This window comes from Rhinolophus sinicus, linkage group LG03 (genome assembly GCF_036562045.2).
Source record: "Rhinolophus sinicus isolate RSC01 linkage group LG03, ASM3656204v1, whole genome shotgun sequence".
Lineage (NCBI taxonomy): Eukaryota > Metazoa > Chordata > Mammalia > Chiroptera > Rhinolophidae > Rhinolophus > Rhinolophus sinicus.
In genome coordinates this window covers 164,939,784-164,964,241 of record NC_133753.1, presented here as the reverse complement: position 1 = coordinate 164,964,241, position 24,458 = coordinate 164,939,784, and the positions used below count along the sequence as shown (strand labels likewise).

General features: G+C 41.3%; 1 protein-coding gene across 1 annotated transcript in view; it reads left to right on the top strand.

The window, feature by feature from the left end:
* The window catches only part of IL31RA (interleukin 31 receptor A), a 60,593-nt gene extending 36,542 nt beyond the window's left edge, over window positions 1-24,051 (top strand). The window contains exons 7-16 of the mRNA XM_074328940.1: window positions 1,078-1,243; window positions 7,028-7,107; window positions 9,341-9,557; window positions 14,522-14,704; window positions 15,653-15,754; window positions 16,570-16,716; window positions 18,511-18,651; window positions 20,663-20,756; window positions 21,938-22,019; window positions 23,448-24,051. Of these exons, the coding sequence (XP_074185041.1) occupies window positions 1,078-1,243; window positions 7,028-7,107; window positions 9,341-9,557; window positions 14,522-14,704; window positions 15,653-15,754; window positions 16,570-16,716; window positions 18,511-18,651; window positions 20,663-20,756; window positions 21,938-22,019; window positions 23,448-23,918 (1,683 nt within the window). The 3' untranslated portion in view covers window positions 23,919-24,051. The remainder of the gene's footprint in view (window positions 1-1,077; window positions 1,244-7,027; window positions 7,108-9,340; window positions 9,558-14,521; window positions 14,705-15,652; window positions 15,755-16,569; window positions 16,717-18,510; window positions 18,652-20,662; window positions 20,757-21,937; window positions 22,020-23,447) is intronic.
* The last annotated feature ends 407 nt before the right edge of the window (window positions 24,052-24,458 follow it).

The window sequence follows — 24,458 nt, the reverse complement described above, 5'->3', positions numbered from 1 at the left end:
AAGTATCCATCTAGAGCTGGGGTGCTCAGCTTGTTGCCACATATACGTATCCTCACTTTGTTCAGTTATAGGCCCAGGACCTATAATTATGTACTTAACTTCACAGCTGTTATATACACATAAGAACTGTCTGGACTTCCTTCTCTCCCAGGGTTCTATGGGACTATTGTGCACGGTCACAAAATGAACTATCAGTGCAGTTTATTTTTACTAATCAACTGAATATAAACCAACAGCTAAAAGTTCATATTGTGAGAACAATGACCACGCTCAGAGAGAAATAGCTGAGTTTTTAAATTTCTCTTGGAGGGTTGGGTCCAGAGGGGCTTTAGAGATTCTATAAAGCAACACGCACATTTTACTAATGAGGAAACTGCTGTCTAGGAAGGAGAAGTGCTTTATTTACCTCTTCCCCTTTCCCACCCCAAGATGGTGTCAAAATAAATTTATGCATCCAGGCTGCTGAGCTCTTTAGCAGCTTGACTGGTCCTCCAAAGACCAATAACGTGAAACGGAAGGTTTGGGTAAAGAGAAGGAGTCTAGGAGTGAGGAAATCTGTGTTCTGATCTTAGTTCTGATCCTAGTTCTGCTGGGAACAAATGCTGAGGCAGCCCATGATCACTTAACTTTTCTGGGTCTTGTCCATGACACGAGGTTGACTTGAATGTCGCTAAAGTGTCAGTTACCGACTGTTCCATGAGGCCTTAGTTCTAGGTGTCGGAATCACTGCCAAATTTTACACTGAGGCCCAGGTTGTCCTGAGTCCCAGGACTCTACCTTGCATCTTCCAGAACATCAAGACTCTGCTCATTCACATTCAGCCCAGAGGCAGGAATCTCTGCCTCGCAAGCTTAGAAACAGGAAGTGGGGAAGGGTGTGGTTATGTGGGGTCACTCACATCTATTTAGGTGCAAATGGTCCCCTGGCATGCACGGAGGTTTATTTATGATTATTATGTATTTTAAAATTTGAGATATAACGCTACTAGTTCTGAAAAGGTAAGAGAGGGTTGGGGAAGAGCAATAGGAACATAACATATGGTCTCCCGTCCAGCTCAATGTTATCTCTGTCTTTTAGATGGAAGTCAATTTCACCAAAGAAGATACCAATAGTGAGCAAACATACAACCTCACAGGGCTGCAGGCTTCTACAGAGTATGTCGTAGCTCTGCAATGTGCAGCTAAGGAGTCACAGTTCTGGAGTGGCTGGAGCCAAGAAAAAATGGGAACAACTGAGGAAGAAGGCAAGCTGGTCCTTTGTAATTCCTTTTCTACCTGCTCCAGTTTAGGGCCTGGGCATGGCCTTTGTGGGTTTTGTCAAGTTCTGTACCTGGGAATCTGTGTAATCCCACAATCCTAGAGCTTGGAGTGTCTGTCCACTCCCCCTCCTCAGGGCCCTCACTGCGCCTACCTGAGCCCACAGGATAAGCCAGCCATCCTCTGATGGTGTTAATTATGGTAGCAGCTTTTTGCCCCAAAGGCAAAAGATCACATCTTTAATATTCTGAATAAGGTCTTATACTATATATGAAGCTGTATAATATTTAAAGATAGCCTATGATAAATTAAAGGTATATATTGTAAACCCTGGAGCTATTACTAAAACATAAATAAAGGTATAACTAATGAGAAACCAAAAGGTCTCACCTTTAATGACAGCAAGGAAAGGAAAGAGAAACGGACCACACTTTGATTGAAGTATGGTAATTAGGAACAGTACTTCGAATCTGTGTGCTTGGCTTACATCCCAGCCTGGCTGTGGGTGACTAAAGATTAAGGAAAGATACTTCATCTTTAAGCGTCAGTTTCCAAACTATTTATTTCCCTTTCCCGTAATGGAATATAATTTGTAAAATTGAGTTAATAGTAGTACTTTTCAGTGTTATTTTAAAGATTAAATGAAATAATGTGTTTAACCCAATAGTAAACATTCAGTAAATGGCAGATTTCCTATTACTATTTAAAATTCTCCTAAGAGCCCTATAAAATATGTAGATTCACCCCCATTTGGATTTGAGGGAGCTGAGTTTTAGAGATGTTAATAAATTGCTCAGGGTCACTCATCATGTGTTGCCATTCTCTATAAATCAAGAGCCTTGCCCAGTGCCTGATCTCCATTAGCTGATCAGTAGATACTGGAATGTATGAGTTTTCTATGGCTGCTGTAACAAATTACCACAAATTTAGTGGCTTAAAGCAACACAGATTGTTTTCTCTGATAGTTCTGGAAGTCAGAAATCCAAAATGAGTTTCACTGGACTAAAGTCAAGGCGTCAACAGGGTTGTTTCCCTTTGGAAACTCTGAGGGGAGAATATGGTTTGTTTTTTGTTTTGTGTTATTTTGCCTTTTCCAGATTCTAGTACTGCCTATATTTCTTGGTTTGTGGCCCCTTCTTCCATCTACAAAACATATCACTCTAATCTCTGCTTCCATCATCACATTATCTCTTCTCATTTTCTGTCAAATCTTTCTGCCTCCTTATTAGAAAGACCTTTGTGATAACATTTAAGGACCACCTGGATAATCCAAAATAATCTCCTTATCTCAAGATCCTCACTTAATCATATCTGTAAATTCCCTTTGGCCAGATAAGGTAACATTTAGGGTTCCAGGGATTTGGACTTAGATCTTTGGGGTTCATTTTTCAGCCTAACACAATGAATGAATAGGTGACTAATTAGATGAATACTTGCTGATGTCTACACATTTTTTTCTGAATTATGGAAAAGAAATGTAAAAACGCTGACCCTTCTAACTTTCTAAGGTTTTAACCTTATTTGTTTGTAAGACATGTGGTTTTTAGACAATGAATTTCTCTTGACCCCACCTCTGGCTACCATTTCAGGGCTTTATTATTCATCCTTATAGCTAAGCTTGACATTGGTCTCAGGTAATATCCGAGGTCAATTTCTGAGCTCCCTCATCCATATAACAGTTTATTCCTCTGGATCCTGGTTGAGTTTCCCATGAAACCAGGTTAGTATTAACAGATGTTTGGCCCATTTGCCCATAAGGTTAGATGTCTGGAAATAATCTGGTGCCTTCTGAATTTTGAATCCCCCACTGGAGATGTTCATGCTTAGTCTGGACTACCCCTTGGTGGATGTGGTTACACAATAAAAATTCATGCAGCACATGGGGAGTTGCACTAGATGGCCAGTGAAGGCTCTTCTCACCCCAAGATAACATTCCTGTATGTCATTCAGGCATCCAGTCTTCTATGGCAGGCTGTGGCCGTACAGGAAAAAGTCATAGAAATTTACAAGTCATTATGTGTTTAAGTGTTTAGAACAAAGTCCTACAAGTGGTAAGCACTATATAAATTTTAAATAAATAAAAATAACTTTTTATTTATTTTTAAATTTTTATTAATTATTAATTTTTAAATTAATTTTGGTTGAAACAAAATTAGTCAAGTTGTAGATTTAATGTAGACATTTGATTAAAATTATATACAATATTTGGGAACACATTTACATTCCACAGACATTATCTCAAAGTGTCTAGTGAATACAAATATAATAGCTTACAAATATCAAACAACACATAAATTGCACAGAAAAGAAAGGGTTCAATGGTCATAAACTATTAGAGTAGTTAATTATTGTTGTCTGTGTCTTTGCTGAGCCCATCCTTTTAAAATATTAGAATGAAACACACGAGTATTGTTGAGCAAATTGTCCTCTTCCTTTGCTACACCTTTCAGAAGGCAATCTGGGAGATTAAATTTTATCTGTGATCTTGTTTTGCACAGCTCTTCTCCCTGCAGCTGTCACTCTTCTCCTCAGTGACCTACTGGTGCCATGATGGGTCAGTGTCTTAAGTTAGCTCATCACTGTCGGGCCACCCTCTAATGTCAATTTCATCCACTCATTTTGCTGCCAGAAACAAGACTTACCATTTCAGCTCACTTATTATTTCAGCTAGCTTGGCTAAGATGAATTAGCAAAACACTAGATGCTGGTGTTCTCTGTACCCTTTTCTAATTAAATCAAATCAACACTCATTTATCAAAGTCACCACTAGAGAACTTTCACTTTTGTTTTTCATTTTTTCATAATCCCAGAGGAAATTGATGAGAATACACCCCTCTACCCTTAAGAAATCTTAATTTATCCTTTTCTAATTCATAAACTATTTGTTTCCCTATTTTACAATGAAATTCCAGTTATTTAACACATACCACCTCAAACCTTTCCTAATTGTTTGAAAATTTCTATTCTAAGTTTAATATGGAGCACTGTCTATTTTATTTTGGATTTCAACATGTTCATTATTAGGGTTATTTACCCACATTTAAGTATGACACAGATATAGTCATATTCAAATCCTGGCTTTATTACTTAAAAACTTATGGTGCAGTTGCTTCACTTCTCTGTGCTTCAGAAATGGAGATAATAATATTGGTATTCCTAATTGTAGGGCTGGAGCGATTAAATGAGATCATTCAGGTACAATGATTAGTACAGTGACACTTGCTAAAAGCTAGCTATTCTTATTGTTGGTCTTCAGCAAGGGCACCAGTATGTGTCTGAGCTGTCGGACTGGTGGCATGGTGGGGATTTCCAGACTATAATAGAAATAACATGGCATCAAATTGTTCCTATATTGGTCCAAACAATCGATGCCTTTGAATACGTAGGTTTTTTTGGCAGATTTGGAAAATGTTAATTTTGTTCTTTCACAAATACAGAATTATTACTTTTTCCCCTGTGATTAAATTGTCGATCCATTATTAACTCATGGGTACTGGAAAATTGGCTGTGATAGTTGTAGAAGACTTACATGCTAGTGAGGCAGTGGTTTTACTAAGAGCTGCATTGCGGGAAGGCTATATTGGGAAGACTGTCTTTGAACTGTATCTGCAGGTAATAGTGGCTCAGCGAAAAAAGAAAATAACTGGTTAAATTCATTCGTCATCTCCATCTACCAAAGCTAAATGGCTGCCTATGGGATAAATCTAAGGAGAATTTCACTCATATTTCTGATGAAGTGACTGGAAGGATTGATTATTTAATAATCAGTTTATTTTTGCCTCTATATATGCTTCAGATGAACCTTTGGGACTGGATTGTAATGAACATTTTGCCTTTGGATTTTTTTCCCTTGCTCTCAACATTATTATCCCAGAGTCTCACTTCCACATAACTGGAACAGAGAGACTCTGCAAGTAAGAGATGGAGTGAGAGCCCTTCCAATTCTGTGGGTTACCTTTGAGGGTCTAGTGACTTTGTAACCTTGTATAAAAGCTGTCGTCTGGGAAGAACTCTGTCTCTGCTTACTTCTCATTGGTTTGTAGACAAGCTGAAACCAGCCTGTACTCTCTGTCTGACAAAGTTGAGTACTGGCTGTCCTTTCTTCCGATTAAAAAAAAAAGACCTTTGGGAAATCAGAAAACTCCTGGAAGAGCTTGTAAGACAACATCTCAATGGAACACAGATGAAGTCATATGTAAAGTCTAAACAATTCCAATTTACTTATACGGAATTACAATAGCTCTAATTGGGAGACCCAGGGCCTAACAGTTAGACTGTGTTACCCACACTTTATTTTCTGCAAGAGTCATTCTAGAAATGTGACTCTCCATTGATGATAAAACAGGTTTTACTTAATTGCCTCTTGGCACATTTTTCTAGATTATGAAGTTGTCTTTAGTTGGAGTTCAGTAATTTCACTTTAAGACACTCTATCACCACAAGTTAAAAAGATTCTGAAAACAATCTGTCAATACTAAAATACTTTAGATCTTGGCCTGAGTGGCAGACCCCATTCTTTGCAGATCTAATTACATTATCTTCAGCCATGTGATTTCCTCAAGAAAAGATTCAGAGTGCATCAATGCAGCTTCAGTTAGACACATTTCCTCACTTCTCCAAATTGCAGGTCACTAGACTTCTGGACAGTTCTTTAGAACTTTCTCTGCTTTCCTCTCATGGCTAAAGTGTGTGGGTTATTCTTTAATCAAAAGCTTAGCATTTTGAAATTTTAGGTGTATGTCAGATCATTGAACCATAACTTGTGAGTAATCCACTCCTTGCCAAAACTTGCTTGAGACAAGAGATACAGGAGATATAGTCCACATATCAAGTGAAATGCAAATTCCTCTTATTTTTGTAAGTTTTATCCTGTATGGTTAGATCATCAGAAGCTAACACTTGAACTATGTTGTCTTAGATTATGTTGTTCACTGGAGAAATGCGTGAATTGAGTTCAAAATAATTCCCTTGCATTTTAAATATACACATACCATATTTCTGTACTTTTGCTCAATTGTGATTGCACACATTGGTCTTTATGTTACCCTGTGTCTTTTCTTTGAGAGGATCCCCTTATAAATTCCATTTATGAATTCAATGCCCATAGCCAGAAAATATTTGCCTCTTCACATGAATTCTGTGTTTCTTTTTTATCAGGCCATGAGACATATGCAACTCAATATGATTCATTTTCACTTTTCCTGCCCAGAAGATCAGCATTAAATTTAGAACTCAGAGAGGAATGTAGTAAAGATTATCTCTTTGCTTCTTTCTTCTTTAATTTTTTTCTTATATTTTATAACATTGTAAGTATGCAGTTTCATCCTTTTGCGGAGTAGATATATAAATATTGTATATTTTCTTATCAGTTATCTGTGTCATTTCCAGCTTTAATGTATGTAGATAGGATATCTTAGAGGACATGAGATGTCACATTTCAATCCAGATTGAGTGATAAATTATATTACAATGGGGATGGGGTCTAGTGTATCTTTTTTTTTTTTTTTTTTAACCTGACATTAAGCCATCAGATCCAAGAGGAGTTTTATTTTTTACCTTTGGTTGATTCAAAATCCTTCAGCCAAAAAATGAAGACACCATTGGTCATTGTGCAGCTGCCAACCCGCTGTTCCCTACCTTACTCCTGCTGGCTCCCTTACGCAAATTCTTCCTGACTGTGTTTTCTAAAAAGGTAGCGCAGTTAATTTTCACCATCACCCGTTGCAGCTCCCTTCTGTCTGGGTTGAGTACCTCACTCTTGTTCCTTACAGCTCCCCTTAGCCCAGATCTGTGGAGAGTCCTGAGACCAGCCAAAGTGGATGGAAGAAGGACAGTAAAGCTGTTGTGGAAGGTGACCTCACTCTGGGTTATTTGTTCGTTTGTTTTTTGTTGAAAACCCTTGGTCTCTTACACTTTAAAGAACTGTGATTATTGAACTTTAACCTCCTGAATTTCCTTCCCAAGAGACTTTATGATGCCCCAATCTCACAATGGTTTCCCTGCTCACAAAGCCCTTACACGTCATCTTATAGATGGCCTGAATGTGCATTAGAGACCATGGCTCCCGCTCCCCCATTCTTTGGTCTGAAACATTAACATTTAGAACAGGTACAAAGTGCAAGTGTAGGAGGCACCTTGACCTTCTGGTGAAAATCATCACTGGCTGGACGCCACTAGAAGGCAATGTAAAATTCTGTAGCCCACATCCTACAGTGGAGAAGAGTACTGACTTGGGGGCAGCTCACCCATGTGTCCTCAGGTCACTGCAAACATACATTGCACATGTATGCTTTTAAGTACTGGTATAGTGGGGTGCAAGGACAGACCAGGTCCTTTCCAGGGTGGAGTCCTGGAAGTGAGGAACAAAGGAGAAGTCAGGTAGGTAATGCAGAGAAGAAGAGGAGGAAGGAGGAGATGATAGAAGAAGGTAGGGAAAGGGGCAGAAAAGGAGGAGGCAGAGAGAATAGATAGGAAAGGAAAAGGACAAATAAAGAAGGAAAAAACAGTCAGGAAATAGGAGAGAAAAGATGGGAGTGTTGAGGGGAAGAAAGGGAGGAAAGCAGTGAGATGCCAAAACTCTTTACTATGTTTCCAAAATTCTCAGAAAATACTTATCATGTCATCTCCTACTTGCTAAAGTCCAGGCAAGTTTAAAATCCTTTTGAAAATGGAGAAGTCACCCTTCTCCATTTGGCTTTTCCAAATGACATTCCAACCCCAATTACTTCAGTGTTGGAGTATCCTTCAAACTTTTTCCTCTCCCTTCACCCGCGCCCCACCCATCCCACCCCCGACCCTCCCAACCCCCACCCCCGCCGCCACCAAGGACTATGGGACACCCTCCAGTTGGAGAGGCAACAGACAGGGAAAAGCACAATTTGGGTGTCAGTATATTTGAGGGGAAAGAAAGTAAACAGTGGCGCATATCCACGTGTGACCAGCTACATTGCAGTGGGGCAGGTAGACCACCTGTGAAGTAGAGGATATGAACTGCAGTGCCCTCCTCCTTTCTCCCCTCGCCTGGGAACCGATCTTCCTTTGGTCTCAATAGGAGAGTTCTCTAAGAATTAGAGTTGGTTAAAAAAGAATGAACTAATATTAGATAGTGGTGATGATTGCACAACACTGTGAGTATTCTAAAAGCCACTGAACCATATACTTTAAAACAATGAATTTTATAGTATGCGACTTGTATCTCGATAAAGCTGTTATTTTAAAAAGAGAATGAGTGTCTTAAGAGACAAAAGGCTCCTCTGACTGACCTTCTATGTCATGGGAGCCGTAAAGGAAATTCCCACACTAGGAGGGTAATGGGACAAAGTGACTTCTAAAGTCCTGTCTGGCCTTATATTCAGTAGTTCTGCTCCATCTATGTGTGTTATCAGTAACAGAATGTGAACAACTGGAAAGTCTTATAGTTCCTGGAAAATGCTCAGCATTCTGATCCCTATGTAAAACATCTGTTTTGTGGTCTCAAGTTCAAGGCTGAAAAGAAGAGTTTGGCTTGGAGCCTCTAGAGTCATCTTCGGCTTCTCACCAAAGATTTAGAACTGATAGAGCAGCCCTGAATGTTTTAGTTCTCCTAGCTGGGATGCCTAGGGCACCTGGTCCAGAGAAGCCAGCTCCCCTCTCAGAAGGGGAGCACAGTTACTCTCCAACCCTTGGAGGCTTCCAGCCTAGGGGTGATCCAGGGCTAGAACAGACTTGGGATTGGCTCGGAAGGAATGCCTCAACATTTTACTTTATATTCTTCTGTCCACGTGGGATAAAGAGAAAGACACAGCCAAAAGGAAATGGAGGCAGCTTGCTTACATTGGCTCAGGCATTCTCCTAGTTTAGCCTCATGGACTTAGACTTAGAAGGGTTGATACCAAGGGACCATTTAGCAAATCCCCTCTTCTGGCACTTGAAGGTTTAATGTCACAGCAGCGGGTCTGTAATTCATCCCAGGAGGGTAATTGCCTGCTTGTAGGTTAGCAGCTAATAGTTAACATTACCCACACACCCCTCCACACCACTTAACACCATCTCAGTGCCTTTCCTTTTTTGTTTTTGGCAATAAATTTTGTTTCCTTTGTGTTTAGAAGGCACAAGGAGCCCCAGTCCTAGAAAAAACACTTGGCTACAACATATGGTACTTTCCAGAAAACAACACTAACCTCACAGTGACAGTGAACACCACTAACCAGCAGCTTGAACTGTATCTGGAAGACAAGACCTATTGGGTGTCTGCGATTTCTTACAATTCTCTTGGAGAGTCTCCAGTGGCTACCCTGAGGATTCCGGCGGTTGATGAAAAGTGTGAGTACAGTGTAGACTTCTTACTTAGATGCCTGCGCCCATCCACTTGGCCAAGGAGTAGTCCATATCCTCTCAAGGGTTACTGTTTCACTTGAGTCAAAATGAAAATGTAATAGACACTTCTTAGGTTCTGGTGGGAAGAGCAAAAGCTTCTGGTAATTCATGAGCCCCTTGAAGTAAAGTGCCTGTGTGGAAAATCAGACTTCATAAATCATATTATACCAAGTCATAAGCCCAGACGTTCTATGTGCAGCTTCTATTTGTTTTGGTCTAAGTGAATGTAAGCTGGGTTGAGCCCTATACAGCCGTCAGATCTGCCGCATTTGTTCTCTGTGACTGAAACCTCTCTTTTGAAATCTCCCTCTCATAGTATTGACCACGCCTCAGCCTGGGTTTGCTCACTCTCCCTTCTTCTTTGCTCACTCTCCCGTTTTCTTCCATTTCCCCCTTCCATTTGATTACCAAGTTAGGAAAAGTTCTAATATCTATACTTGACAATAAATTGGTCACTATACTTTTGAGTAAGTAGTTTTTAACATTTTACTGCTCCCCGGCAAACTCATACCCTATATCTTGTTTTGGAATAAAATACCTTCTTTGACTTTTATTCAAGGAACTGCAAGGGATAGATTTCCTCGTCCCTGCTTTTCTCTACAAATCTTACCATTCCTCATTCTATAGGTTTTCTCATTTATTGTGTTTATTACCGATCTCTCCCTCAGTAGGATGCAAGTTCCATGAGGGCGGAGATTTTCACCTGTTTTTCTCTTCTCCTTTTCCTCCTTTTCCTCTTCCTCCTTTTGTTCCTCCTCCTCCATTTCCAATACCTAGAACAGGCATAGAGCAGTTGCCTAGAAAAATCATTCAGAAACGTTTGTTGAAATACACCATAGGAATGCACTCTCCAATTTGCCACCTTTTTCTATTTGCTGAGACCTAGACTGGTTTAAGTATTTACACTACTGGCTCTAGACTTGTCTGCCTATGCTCCCTTTTTTCTCTTTTCCTTAAACTTAGCCCATTTCTTCCCTTGCCTCATTTAAAGACTCTTAGATGTACACATTTTGTGTTTTGAGCTATACTTGGTATTATTTTAGTTGATATGTAATAGTATTCCCCACAGTCCTTTGTTCTGGCCTATTCAGCACCCCTGGTTCTGAAGTTTCTGACAAATGCATGTGTCATTTAATACACGTTCGTTAATAGAGTTGCTGCTGATCAGTCATCTCAGTTTCCTGGCGTAGCCCTGGAGTGGGAGGCAGTAAAAAGTAGGGGATAAAAACATGGCCTTTGGACTCCAACAGGTCCGGATTCAAATCTTTGCTCTTTCACTAGATACATAAACCTTGGGCAAGTTATCTAACCTCTCTAAACCTTAGCTACTTGTAAAATGGGGCTATCATATAGTACCTTCCTCATAGAGCTGTTGTGTGTGAAGATGAAATGAGACTGCGTATGTAAAATGCTTTGTTTAGAGCTAATTATTATTATTGTCATTCATAATAAAATTTCTGATTGATTAAATTTTTTAGACATGGATTATCAACTTTAAAAATACTATAAAATATACTTTAACTAAAATTATGCCAAATTTACATAGACTTTTTTGTTCATTTTTCCCAATTCTGAAGGTACTTGCTTTGTGTCAGAAGCATCAGTGCAATCATCAGTTATAGTGGTCCCAGACCAGGTGCAGGCAAGTACAGCTTGTGGGCCAAACCTGGCCCGACACCTGTTTTTATAAATAAATTGTTATTTGTACACAACCACACCTATTTGTTTACATATGGTCTGTGTCTCCTTCTGTGCAGCAATGGCAGAGTTGAGTAGTTGTGACAGAGACCATTTGGCCTGCAAAACCTAAAATATTTACTATTTGGCTCTTTATGGAGAAAGTTTATAGACCCCTATCCTAGACATATAAGAAAGTAATGTTTTATAGAATTTTGTTTAATAAAGTGGAGTCAACTAGAGAATAGTTATAATAATTGTTGCAAGTATAACAATCATTAAGTCAGTATAATAATCATATATTATCCATTAGTATATGTCACACATTGTGCTAAGATGACAGGTTAACCTAATGTTAGCCTGGAAATAATCCATGAAGTAGATGCTATTAGATCCAATTCATAGATGATGAAGCCGAAATTCAGGAAAGCTTAGTAATTTGCCCAAGGTCTCTCAGGTGGAATTCAAGCCCAGGCCTGTATGATTCCAAATTTATACAATATAATTTATCCTAAAGCTTGGACTTGGTATTAATGAAGTGACTTACAATTCTGGTCACAGATGGTGTGTGACGCTGAGCTGTTATTCAGCTCTGTTGGCCTCTATTTTCCCATCTTTAAAATTAGGGAAAGGAATAGATATCCCTTCAGATTCCTTCTGGCCTGAACATCCTCTGAGTTCTAGGAGACCTTAGGCAACAGGCAGCTGTGAAGTGGTCTGAGGTGGGGCCTGGAAATGCAAGGCCACTTGTGCAGTGAGAGGTTGGGACTGAAATGGGATGGAGTTGAGATCAGCCTAGGAGAGCTGGCAAAGGTGAGGCACCACCTGAGAGCTCTGTTTGATCGGCCCAGAGTGACTGCCTTCATGCAAGTCACAAGACATTAAACACGTTCATTGTCAAAGCATCTTTCCTCAGGAAGGATCTATATTTCCTACCACCCCTGGGTGTGTGTTGTATTTTGAGAAACTGCTCAAAAAGTTCTTGTTGAATGATGGATGGATCCAGCAATTAGTTTATGTTAAGCACAGTGTTGATTTGGAAACTTCTCTTTCAGCACCCTTTAATGCTGTTTAGACCCTTTGGTCTTTTAAGGTTGACTCATGGCTTAATTGAACCATTTCTGCCATCCCGGTGTTCAGCCTGGGCTTGTTCCCTCAGTCCCTGCAGCACATCTGGCTTTTTGCACCTGACTCCTGCTCCTCAGAGCACCAGTGTTGATAAAGGGATGGAGTGTGAGCTTAGAAACCAACACTCACTCTGGTCTTTGGGCCAGGATTTGTGTGCATGTAATTTATTAAGAAAGTGCCTCTAGGGAGACCAGAAAAGGAAGCAGAGGAAGCAAGGCCAGGGAAGGGGAAGAAGCCAAGCCGAAGTGTTTTTTGGTTTTCCCAGGGCTGCCCAAAAAAGTGCCACAGACTGGGTGGCTTCAAAAGCCAGAAATGTATTGTCTCATTATTCTAAGGTGTTGGCAGGGACATGATTCCTCAAAAGCCTTTAGGGAGAGGATCCTTCCTTACTTCTTCCAGTTTCTGGAAGCCCCACATATTCTTTGTGGCAGCATGACTCCAATCCCTTGCCAAGGTCTTCACATGGACAGCTTCCTGTGTGCCTGTGTCCAAATTCCACTTTTCTTATAAGGATACCAGTCTTATGGGTTGAAGGACCACCGTCTTCACTACTTACATCGGCAATGACCTGATTTCCAAATAAGGTCACCTTCTGTGGTATTGAGGAGGTCTTTTGGTGGTGGATGGTCGTTCCAGCCGGACACTGCATAGGGCTCTGGAGTATAAGTCACATCTCAAAGTTATCCTAATCAAACAAAATACACAAAAACAGTAAGAAGAAATCTGAGAGGATCTGTGAGCACTCACCTTATCTGCCACAAGAAGCTAGGCAGGGCTCCCGAGGCTCCAGTAATGACTCTCAGCTTGTCTGTAATGGAAACTTACGGTGCTTAGAGGCTGTTAGTAGTGGCGGGCAGGGAGGAGGAAGTAGGAGCCCCAGGGATTAGGCGGGTTGATTTCCTGGCCCTGGCCCCTGCCACATTTCCTTTATGCCTCAGTTGCTCTTCCTCAGAGCTACCTTGTTAGGTTGACAAGTCACCTAGCCTTGCTTCTAGGACTAGCAGCTGGAGTGTCTCATAAAGGCCCACTTTAGGAAAAGGATCCATAAACTGTGTCCTTCAAGAACAGAGACTCCCATGTATGCACACAGCCCTCCTGTTGCCTAGAAACAGCAGGATTTTGTACCCCCAGCCTCCACACCAAATCCCTACACTTGGCCTAGGCGCCCAGCTTCAAAAGGCTTTTGGGGTTTTTTGAGGGACACTGTCTCCTCTTCTGCCCTCATCCCGGACTGTCTCTGATGTTCATTTTAACATACTTTTTGTGGATTCCAATGTTGAAGGCTCAGGTGTGTTGTGGGTGTGAGGAGTGGATGAGAGGGGAGAGCCACACCTCTGGTCTTCTGAGCACCACTGCTTTGTGCCCTCTTACTCTGCCTAACTGCACCTCCAAATAGTTCTCTTCTCTTAGACATATTCAGAACATTTTCAATGAGATAGATCTCTAATTCTGATTAATGCCCAGACTGGATTGGAAGCCACATGTTCACCTTTCTATTAAAGGAATCTTTGAGACCTGTTTCCAGATGTGAGTTTTCTGCTGGGTGGGCAGAAAATGTTGTCATTTGCGTATTGGTCCATACCTAGGTGCTTTGTGGTACAGACACAATTCTTACTGTCTTGAGGAAAGGAATCCATAACCAGGTTGTGTAGGGCCAGCCCAGGTAGTTGAAATTTGAAGCTCTTTCCGTGGTATGCTTTATGGGTCACTATCTTCCAGGTTTCCAGCCGCAGAATTACTGGTGCCTGAGATTCTGCCTTTAGAGATTTATTCTTGGTCTCAAGCTTGCTTTCCTTTTGACTTGCAGAGACACCTGTAGACGGTTAGTCTTTTAGTCATCACCTCTCTAGTGAGACCCTTTTCTGGAAACAGGTAAATTTGGGGGAGGTAAGGAATGATTAAGAAGGCACTTAATTATCAAAGATGGGGAGTAAAGAGAAGGGATACAATAAAACGGGTAAAAACAGTACCACAAAGGAAACTGCTGTGGAGATCCTGAACTTTGACCTTCTTTGTGATTTGGGCAATGAATGGATGCCCATGTGGTTGGTGCATTTGGAGGATGAGTTGGGTAGTTGTGAAGCCGTCTTTTTCTTGCCTTTCAGCATTTCAGTGCATCGAGGCCGTGCATGCCTGCCTCACTCAGGACCAGCTAGTGGTGGAGTGGCAAAGCTCCGTTCCGGAGGTGGACTCATGGATGGTTGAGTGGTTTCCAGATTTGGATGCAGAGCCCTCCACCTTTTCCTGGGAATCTGTGTCTTGGGCCAGGAACTGGACAATCCAGCAAGGTAGCCAATGTGGACCCCCCAAGCTCCTTCTGAGGAGGATTCTATTTCATTTTCATCAGTTTTTAAATCTTTAACTTTGGCTTCACAGCTGTGAATGTGGTTAATAGCATTTGACAAGCTATGGCAAGCTTAATGAAGCGACACATTTCTTAGCATTTCCCAGCAATAATGCCGGGACATGAAGTCATGGATATCAGACCAGGTATCGGGCGTGTTTCCAGGTGAAAAACACTGTTTTGACACCCACCATTAGAGAAAACTTCCCAGATATCTTGATTATGAGGCAAGCATATGGGTTTTGTATTCCATCTGTCCTACCCAGGAGACCCCCCTTTAGTTCTGGTTTCCTGTTTCAGAGGTAGGCCCCTTTCCCAGGTGATGGATACAGGGAATAACCTTCTTTTCAAAAAAGTCTCTGATCCTTGTAAGACACATGAGTGAGGTTTTATCCTCACATTCCTATCAGTCCAACCTTTTCTTAATACTTAACAGCATCCATATGAAGAATTACACTCATGCAGGGATGCAGGCAGACACAAGAGCTAAAATTCATGGTATCTGAGTTCTCTACAGTGATATACTATTGACAGAAGGATTAAGTTTATTGTGCAGTACCCCCAAGTCATATAACAAAATCAGTGGTGGAGAAGGGACTGGATCTCTTACTTCTCCCTTCCTGGGTGGCTCTGTCATTTCATCAGATTGGTGCAGATTTAGTTCTAAGAATTATTTTAAAATGTTAGAACTGGAATAGACATTACAGACCCTCCCAACTAAACTTATTTTCCAGATATGGAAATGTAGAGAAATAGAATATATTCCATAAATCTAAGGCCATAACTCTTAGCCTTGTATTCCTTCTGCATACCATACTTTGTACTTACTGCTTGCTTTTATCTCTCTCTCTCCTCTCTCCCTCACTTTCCTTTTTTTTTTTTTTTTTAACAGATAAATTAAAACCTTTCTGGTGCTATAACATCTCTGTGTATCCAATGCTGCAGGACCGAGTGGGCCAGCCATATTCCATCCAGGCTTATGTCAAAGAAGGCAGTATGTATGGACAGGGTCCTATGGGGGAATGAAACACTGGGCTCTAACAGTCAGACAAGTCTGTGAATGCCCATAGTCTTAGTGCTCACCCATGCTGCACCTTTATCATGCAGTAGGCTATGTGTGACACACTGGTGGTTAGGTTATAGATTCACTGAATTTCAAAGTGGGGGTAGACATTAGAGATTGTCAAGTCCAAGCCCCTCATTTCACAAATGGAAAATTGAGGCTTAGAGAGGTGAAACAACTTGCCAATGTCACAAAGAAACTTAGTGCAAACAGCGCTGTAAGCAGAAATAACATTTAGTTAGGACCCCATAGGGACCCTACAGAGTAAATCATAAGTTTGACATGCTAAAAAATTATTTTTAATTGCATAGCTATAAGTAAGGGTTTTACTGGTGAGCTTCTCAGATTTCATTTTTGTCCTTTTAGAAGTTAATATCTTCCAAATTCAACAGAAAAAAATATATCTTGTCACTCAAAGGAAGCCCATGGAAGCATACTCTTCAACTATATGACAATAGCTATTGCAGATGTGAATGAAAGAATTGGATGCTAAATTAGAGTGAGAGGTCTATACGAAAGTCCTTTTTCTCTGATCGTGGACACTGCTTCTCTTCCTGTTCAAGACGGATGACTCCAGAAAACAATTTCCCTAAATGAGTTGATTCATCAATTCCCTACTCTGCCCCCATCACCCACCTCTAACACTGATTTCAGTTTGAGTACTGACCAGAGCCTTTGTTGGGGGCAGGATCTGCTGGGGTGTGACTCAGTGTTTATTATGTTATATATTTCCCTTCCTGGTAAAGTTCCATCAATAGGTCCTGTGACCAAGGCAGAGAACATTGGCGTGAAAACAGTCACAATCATGTGGAAAGAGATTCCCAAAAGACAGAGAAACGGTTTCATCAGCAACTATACCATATTTTACCAAGCCGAGGATGGAAAGGAATTCTGTAAGTGTGCTTATAGCCAAATTTAAAAAAACCCAGAACCCCAAATAGATGCTATGCATAGACCTGTTATAGGGGTGTCTCCCATGGTTGGTGTGCTGCAACCTTGCATGAGTCTCTTAGCGTCTTTGAGCCTTTCTGAAAATGGGACCAAGAGCACCTGCCTCTTGAGATTTTTGGAGTCAAATGAGAATGAAGTGGCAGTACCTGAGAGTCCTGTAGGAACTGGAGGAGTTGATATAATTTGTCAGGCTGTGAACAGGTTCGCCTCTGGGGAGCTTCTTGACTATTAAGCCAGCGTGGGGCATGCTTGGATTAAAGAGTGGAGTGGGGACAGACCGCATTTGGTGGCACTCACCTCGTGCAGGACAGGAACCTTGACCATGATTCCTACTGCCCACCGCTAAGTCATACTTTTTTCTTGAATCTACAGTATCTTCTGACACCCTAATTTCTGTGTTAGGCTTGGATTCCTGTTTAAGCTATTTTTGTTGTTGTTGTTATTGTAGAATACATATAACATAAAATTTACCCCTTTAAGCTTTTGAAAGTATATGATTTAGTGGCATTAACTACATCATGATGTTGTGTAACCATCACCACTACCTATTTCCACCCCAAATAGAAACCCTGTACCCATCAATCAGTCACTTCCCGTTGCCCATTTCCCACAGTCCCTGGCAACCACAAAACTGCTTTCGGTCTCTATGGATTTACCAATTCTGGATATTTCATAAATGGAATCATACAAAATACGGCCTTTGGGTCTGACTTCTTTCACTTAGCATAATGTTTTCAAAGTTTATTCATGTTGTAGCATGAATCAGTACTTCATTCCTTTTTATGGCTGAATAATATTCTATTGTATAGATATACCAAATGTTCTTTATCCATTCATCAGTGGATGGATATTTGGGTTCTTTCTACCCTTTGGCTACTATGATTAATGATGCTGCTAATATTGGTGCACAAATACCTGTCTGAGTCTCTGCTTTTAATTCTTTGGGGTATATACCTAGGAGTGGAATTGCTGGGTCATATGGTAATTCTAGTTTAACTTATTGAGGAACTGTTTCTACAGTGGCTACACCGTTTTACATTCCCACCAGCAGTGTATGAAAATTCCAATTTCTCCACATCCTTACCAACACTTGTTATTTTCTATTTTTTAAAAATTACTGTGGCTATCCTAGTGGGTACAAAGTGCTATGTCAATGTGATTTTGATTTGCATTTCCTTAATAACTAATGATGTTAGACATCTTTGCATATGTTTGTTGGCCCTTTGTATATATTTTTGGAGAAAATCTTTTCAATCTCTTTGTCCATTTTTAAATTGGGTTGTCTTTTGGTTGTTGAGTTCTAAGAGTTTTAAAAATATATTCTGCATATAAGTTCCTTATCAAATACATAATTTGCATATATTTTTTTCTTATTCTGTGAGTTGCCTTTTCACTTTCTTGATAGTGTCTTTTGTTGCACAAAAGCTTTTACTTTTCATTAAGTCCAGTTTAATCTATTTTGTCGTTGTTTTTTGCATGTTTTGTGTCATGTCTAAGAAACCATTGCCAAGAGGCCATGCAGATTTACCCTGCATTGTCTTTTAAGAGTTTTATAGTCTTAGCTCTTATATTTAAGTGTTTGATTCATCTTGTTAGGCTAATTGTAAGCATCGAGAGATTGGGGTATGAGATGGCCAAGCTTAGATGTACAGGTTCTAGTGCTCTTATTTCAATGCAACTAAAGCACAACTTCAGCTGGGCTTGACTGTAGTGTTTGACTTCTGTTGTTCCTTTAGCCGAGACAGTGAACTCCAGCGTCCTGCAGTACGGCCTGGAGTCCCTGACACGACAGACCTCCTACACTGTGCAGGTCATGGCCAGTACCCAAGCCGGGGGGACCAATGGCACCAGGATAAACTTCAAGACACTGTCAATTAGTGAGTATTCCCTCCAAGCCCTGGGTGCGTCTCCTCGCCGTTTCCCTTAGACCAGTCAGACATACTGTTTGCTGAAGGCAGGGGGAAGCCCAACGGAAGGGCCGACCTAAGTGAGAAGAGCCGTCTGCTTTCTGGTACATTGACCTTCCTGAAAGGCATGTAGGTGAGGAGAGAGTAGGTAGGGAAGGCAACACTGACTTTGAAAGCCTGGTCATTTTGCTCCTTCCTCCTGGGTGGCCCTATGTTATCCTGAGGAGGAGGGATCGAGTTAATACCGACTTCACTCTCAGCCCCAAACCAGCTCCTGCCACAAGGCTGTCCCCAAGTTCACAGTCACTAGCGTCTGATGCCAGAGGTTACTGCACAGCAGGGCCTTGGAGGGAAAACATTGGTTGAACAAAATATTGGTTGACTCATTTGTGGAGTTTTTGAACAAAAAAAGTACATAATATCTTCTACCTATCAGCTTTTACATTAAAAAGTAGGGAGCAGCGGGTGGCCGGTTAGCTCAGTTGGTTAGAGTCTGGTGCTAATAACACCAAGGTTGCCGGTTTGATACCCACATGGGCCAGTGAGCTGCGTCCTCCTTAAAAAATAAAATAAAATAAAATAAAATAAATAATAGGGAGCAAAAAAGATTTAATATAACAAAAATGTAAAATACAATGTAGTTTAATATGACAGTTATGGGGAATACTCAAGAGGGAAAGAGGAGGAAGAGGAAGAAGAAGGAAGGAGAATGGGAGAAACAGAGAAATATGTTAATTTTTTCCTAGTCCTTGCGTAAAAGAGATTTGATTTTAAGGATGTATTAAAACTGTTTAAGGAATGAACAATCTTTTATATCAAAAGTGAAGGAACATCTCCAAATTTTGCAGTGCAAACAGCTAAAAATAGTCTGCTTCCAGTACTCTTGAAAGCCTCTTGCTCTTCACATTTTCGAAAGAATAGATATAGCTTTATGATTCTGGAACATGTGAGTATAGCATATGTTTTTACGTAGAATGCATGTTCTGTTTTTATGGACTAACATTGCCTTTTTGGAGTTCTTGTTGATATTGCTCTTTAAAATCTGTCAAACTCATGTTGTATTTTCACAACACTAGGCACAAATTGCATTCTGTGATGGAATTTTCTCAAGGGGTCAAATAAGGCAAGCGCCTACCTTAGAGCCTGGAAATTTCTTACCCTTGGTCTACAGATTATAGATCTCACTGCTTTTATCTTTGATCCTCTACAATCTGTTCTCCACATAACAGCCAGAGTTTAAAACTCTAGACCCTCTGCTTACAACCCACCAGTGGCTTCTGCTGTATTTTACATAAAATCTAACCTCCTTCCTATAGCTTTCATCATCTCTCCCTTACTCACCTCTTCTCTTACCACTTTGTGCTTTTATTTATGTTCCTTCACTTGTTCCGGCTTCAAGGCTTTTGCATGTGCTGCTTCTTCTACCAGGAATGCTTTCCCCATATTTTCGCATGATGGTTCCTTCTCATTATTAATATTAGCTCAAATTTCACTTCTCAAAGAAATCTTCCTTCACCACCCTAGTAACTAATGTTGCTAATCTTCTTCCCATCTTACCCTGGTTACTCTATTGCTGTTTTATCAGAAACAATCTTATGTTATTTATTGTCTGAATCCTTCTACTAGAATGCAAGCTCAATGAGAGCAGGGATCTTGTAGTTCTTGTTTATTGCTGTTTGTTTTATCAAATCATAAGTGCTCAATAAATATTCACGAAATGAATGAACTTGGAGGATGGACCTGGTGAACACAGTGTATGTCAGTATTGTTCAGGGAGATGAGAACTAGATGGGGAGCCACAAACACCAAGATTTTTGTTTGTTTGCTTTTGTTGTTGTTGTTTTTTTTAATTGAATGAATTGGAAGAAAACTAACAAGAAATGTGTTGCTGAAGCTACTGGAAGAAAAGTTAATCTTTGATTTTTATCAGGAAAGTGAGTGGCTAAGCCTGATACTAAGTTTTGTTCTCCTTTTCTCAAAGGTGTCTTTGAGATTTGCCTTATAACTTCTCTGGTTGGAGGAGGCCTACTTATTCTCATCATCCTGACGGTGGCATATGGTCTGAAAAAACCCAAGTGAGTTTACAGCCCACAGTACGTGCCCTCAAAAGCAGGGATGGAGAAGGGTGGAAGGCCTCATGGGTGGAAGAGGGTGCTCTACCATTAAGGAGGTGTTCGTTCATTTATTATTTGGTACATATTTATTGAGTTTATTATGTGCCATATACTATGGCTCATCAGAATTCTGACCAAACAAGAGGACTTTCACTCCCCATTGCCCCCTGCACTGGCCTCGGCCCTATTGAGGCCAGGGGAGTGCCAGCTGCCCCATAGACTTTGTCTGCTGTGTTTGGTATCTGAGACTAGAGTTGGAGAGAAAGTCTTTTCTCTCAATGTCTAGAGAGGCTCCCTGGCAGTAGCAGAAGGTCTCGAGGACACGAGCTTCTCTCCTAGGCAGAGCAGGGAGCTGAGTACCCATGAATTTAGAGTGCTGGCCAGTCGTACGCCCAGCACAGACTTGTGCCTTGCTTGTGGAATGGTTTTGGAGGGCTGGTGGCAGGGACATTTGTCCTGTCTGCCGTGGCCACTCTGGGGAAGGAAGCTTGTCTTCAGGGTCTTGTGCTTTCTCTCTCCAGAGAGCCTCATGCTACGTCAAGGGCCCCTTTCCCAGTAGACTTTTCTCCCCAGAGTTGCACAGTTGTGGGCCGTCTCTGCCAAGCAGCTGTGTTTAGTTATGGTCAAGCTCACGTCAACCTCGGTTCCCAAATGCAGGTTGTGAGCAAGTCACCAGCACAAATCCTTGTATACTTTGCATGTCTAACAAGTTCCCAGGTGATGCCGATGTCGCTGGGTAGGACAACGCTTTGAGAATCACTGTAGTAACGTGTGTGTAGCATACAAGGTTTAGAGTACTAGAGTTCACAAAGAATAAATTTCAAAGAAATGGCTCTGTGATGGTCTGGGTTTCTAGCATCAGGACCAGGTGTGGAGAATGGGGAGGGAAGGCCTAGCAGCTTTGCGTGTGGAGAGATCTCTTCCTATCACATCCCATTGATGACTTGTATAATAATTTCAGCACCCTCCCAACACACTAGTTTGCGTTCCCAGTTTCAGGCAGGAGACCAGGTGCTTGCCCTTATTTCATAGGGAACCACACAATTTTCTTTAGCAAAGCCCCATGCTTTTGGCTCAGCCATATTGTCCAAGTCAAATGCTTCTGGGACTCATTTCTATTTTAAAATCTTATCTTTTATCAGCAATTTGAAGCACCTCTGTTGGCCTGATGTCCCCAACCCTGCTAAAAGCAGTATAGCCACATGGCAGGAAGATGATTTCAAGGTAAACACTCCTGTTTTTGTTGAGAAAATCGTTGAACAGGCTGGTTGTGGGAGGTGGTCGTGGGCGCTGGAGGTGTGGAGCCGTGCCGGGCTGAGCTTTGTACAGGGTTCCCACAGACAAAACTCGGCAGTAAAACCCCCCAGGAATGGCTGGCAGATGGAATCAGCCTTTTTGGAATGACACTGACCTCATCCTTTGGACAAGAGAAAAGGCTTCAACAGGTTTACAAGGACCCAGTGTGTGCTGGGCATGGAACCGGTCCTACAAAGGATACCCTGGAAGAAAGACGCTGGCCCTACCCTTCAGGACCTGACTGTGTAGTTAGAGAGCAACAGAGCCTGACTATAAGATTTGAGGCCATTTAAAATACAGCCAAGAGCAAGTTAATCTAGAGACCACCTGGAGCCTCTGAGGGGACGTGCATAGATGTCCAAAGGCCGGAGAAGGCTGCCTCACTTTGTTTTTCTCAGATTGGGGAAGTTATAGTCACACTTTAACTGGAAATGGGTTTTTTTAGTGAATTAATCATATGTAGCAACCTCCTTTTTCATAAGTTTTTAAATTAAAACTGTTCTGAAAATTTTTAAAGTTTAGCTTCTTGCTTACGTAGAAATAAGCCCAATCAAATATTACCTTTAAATCCTTACTATTGAAATATTGTTTCCAGTGTTTCTTGATGCAGGAATTTTTAATATTGGCCCTCTTTCAACTCAGAAGTCTCTTTTTAACATGGACATTTTTATTATTTATTTTTGTTTTTGTTATTTTGATTTCTATTTTCTTCTCTCCTTTATCAGTCCTATATTACATGATCTACTTTCCTACTTATTAAAAGTTATTAAGAGAGTAAATGAATTCATAGGCACTATTGACTGATGTTTAAAATGCTTTTGGAGTAATCTGTAGGTCTGGCCTCTACAGCAAACACTTACTAGTTGCTTACTGTATGTCAGGCACTGGGCTAGGTAGGCTCTGGTGATACAAAGATTACAAAGACGAAACTGCCCCTGCCACAGGGCCACCTTCGATTTTTGGTGATATGGGCAAGTCATTTGTCTTTATGATTATGTTTTTGCCATTTGGAAGAGTTCTAATTTTGATGCTCCCATCTCAGCTGGGTTTTTGTGAGCGTACAATCATGTGGAAAATAGCCTTGAGCTCTCTAAAAGAAGAAATTATTTGAGTACAATGTGTTCTTTCTCAGGAAATGGGCCACTCTTGCCAAGCTCCTGTTGAAGGGCAAGAAATGGGCCAATCTTGCCAAGCTCCTGTTGAAGGGCATGTAGAGGAGATTGGCCACCACTTCTGGGAGGAATATGGGGAGATGGTCAACAGGTGGGGCATTGGGTGTCCCAAACCCCATGAGCTTTTGGTTACATCATGTGTAGCCCCCAAGTGACCATTGGGGATATCCCTTTCTCTTTCCAGGATAAGCTAAATCTGAATGAGTTTGATGACTCTCTGAACATGGAAGAAGACAGGATTCTAAAACTACGTTCTGCCCCTAAAGACTTTATTGACAAGTTGGTGGTGAACTTTGAGAATTTTCTAGAAGACGTTTCCACAGAGGAATCTGGAAAGTCTCAGGAAAACATTTTGGCAGGGGAAAAGAATGAATACGTGACCTCCCCCTACAGGCCTTATTGTCCCCCCGGGGAGAGTTTCGTGGAGCCCCCCATTTCAACCGAGATTCCATACAGAAAATTCCAACACCCGTATTCTGGAATGCTAGAGGAGACCTTCTCAGAAGCTGAAGAGCTTGTCTATTCTGCTCAAAGCTTAGGGCCAGATGATGTCTGTGAGGAAGGCGCACCAACTCCATATTTGAAAAATTCGGTGGTATCCAGAGAATTTCTCATGTCCGAAAAACTTCCAGACCAAACCAAGAGAGAAGTCTAGATGCCACCATGGCTGGAATCCCTCTGTCTCAGTGTGGGTGACTCTTGCAGAGACCGTGATATCACAACTGGGACAGAAGAGCTTCCTTGGTCTTCTCCCCCTCCCACTTGTGTTAGAGAAAGTCACGCATGCTCCCAAATGGCTAGTTGAGCGTGGTTAGCACAGACATGTAACTTGCCTGAGAAGAAGAAGGGATGGTGATAAACCTGAGCGCTTTGCACAGGAAAAGCAGTTTATTTTCTTTTATTCAGATTACAAACTCTCACTGAGGCCTCTGACTGATTAACTTGGAGGGACAGTGGACCCCTGCAGTGGATGTATCTGGCCTTCCCAATGAATTGGGTCACGGTCACAGCCTTTGCTGGGGCTACTCCTCAGAGTTCCATCAGAGACTTACCCCGTTGCCAGAGGACAGTTGTTTAGGTGGCACTTGGGCAGTCTGATGGGAGGGGAGAGCCTCTCTCCCTTCACCTTGATCTTCTCTGAGTTCCCAGACTCCCCCTCTGAGTTAGCCCTGAAATCTTACTCGTGAGATTATGT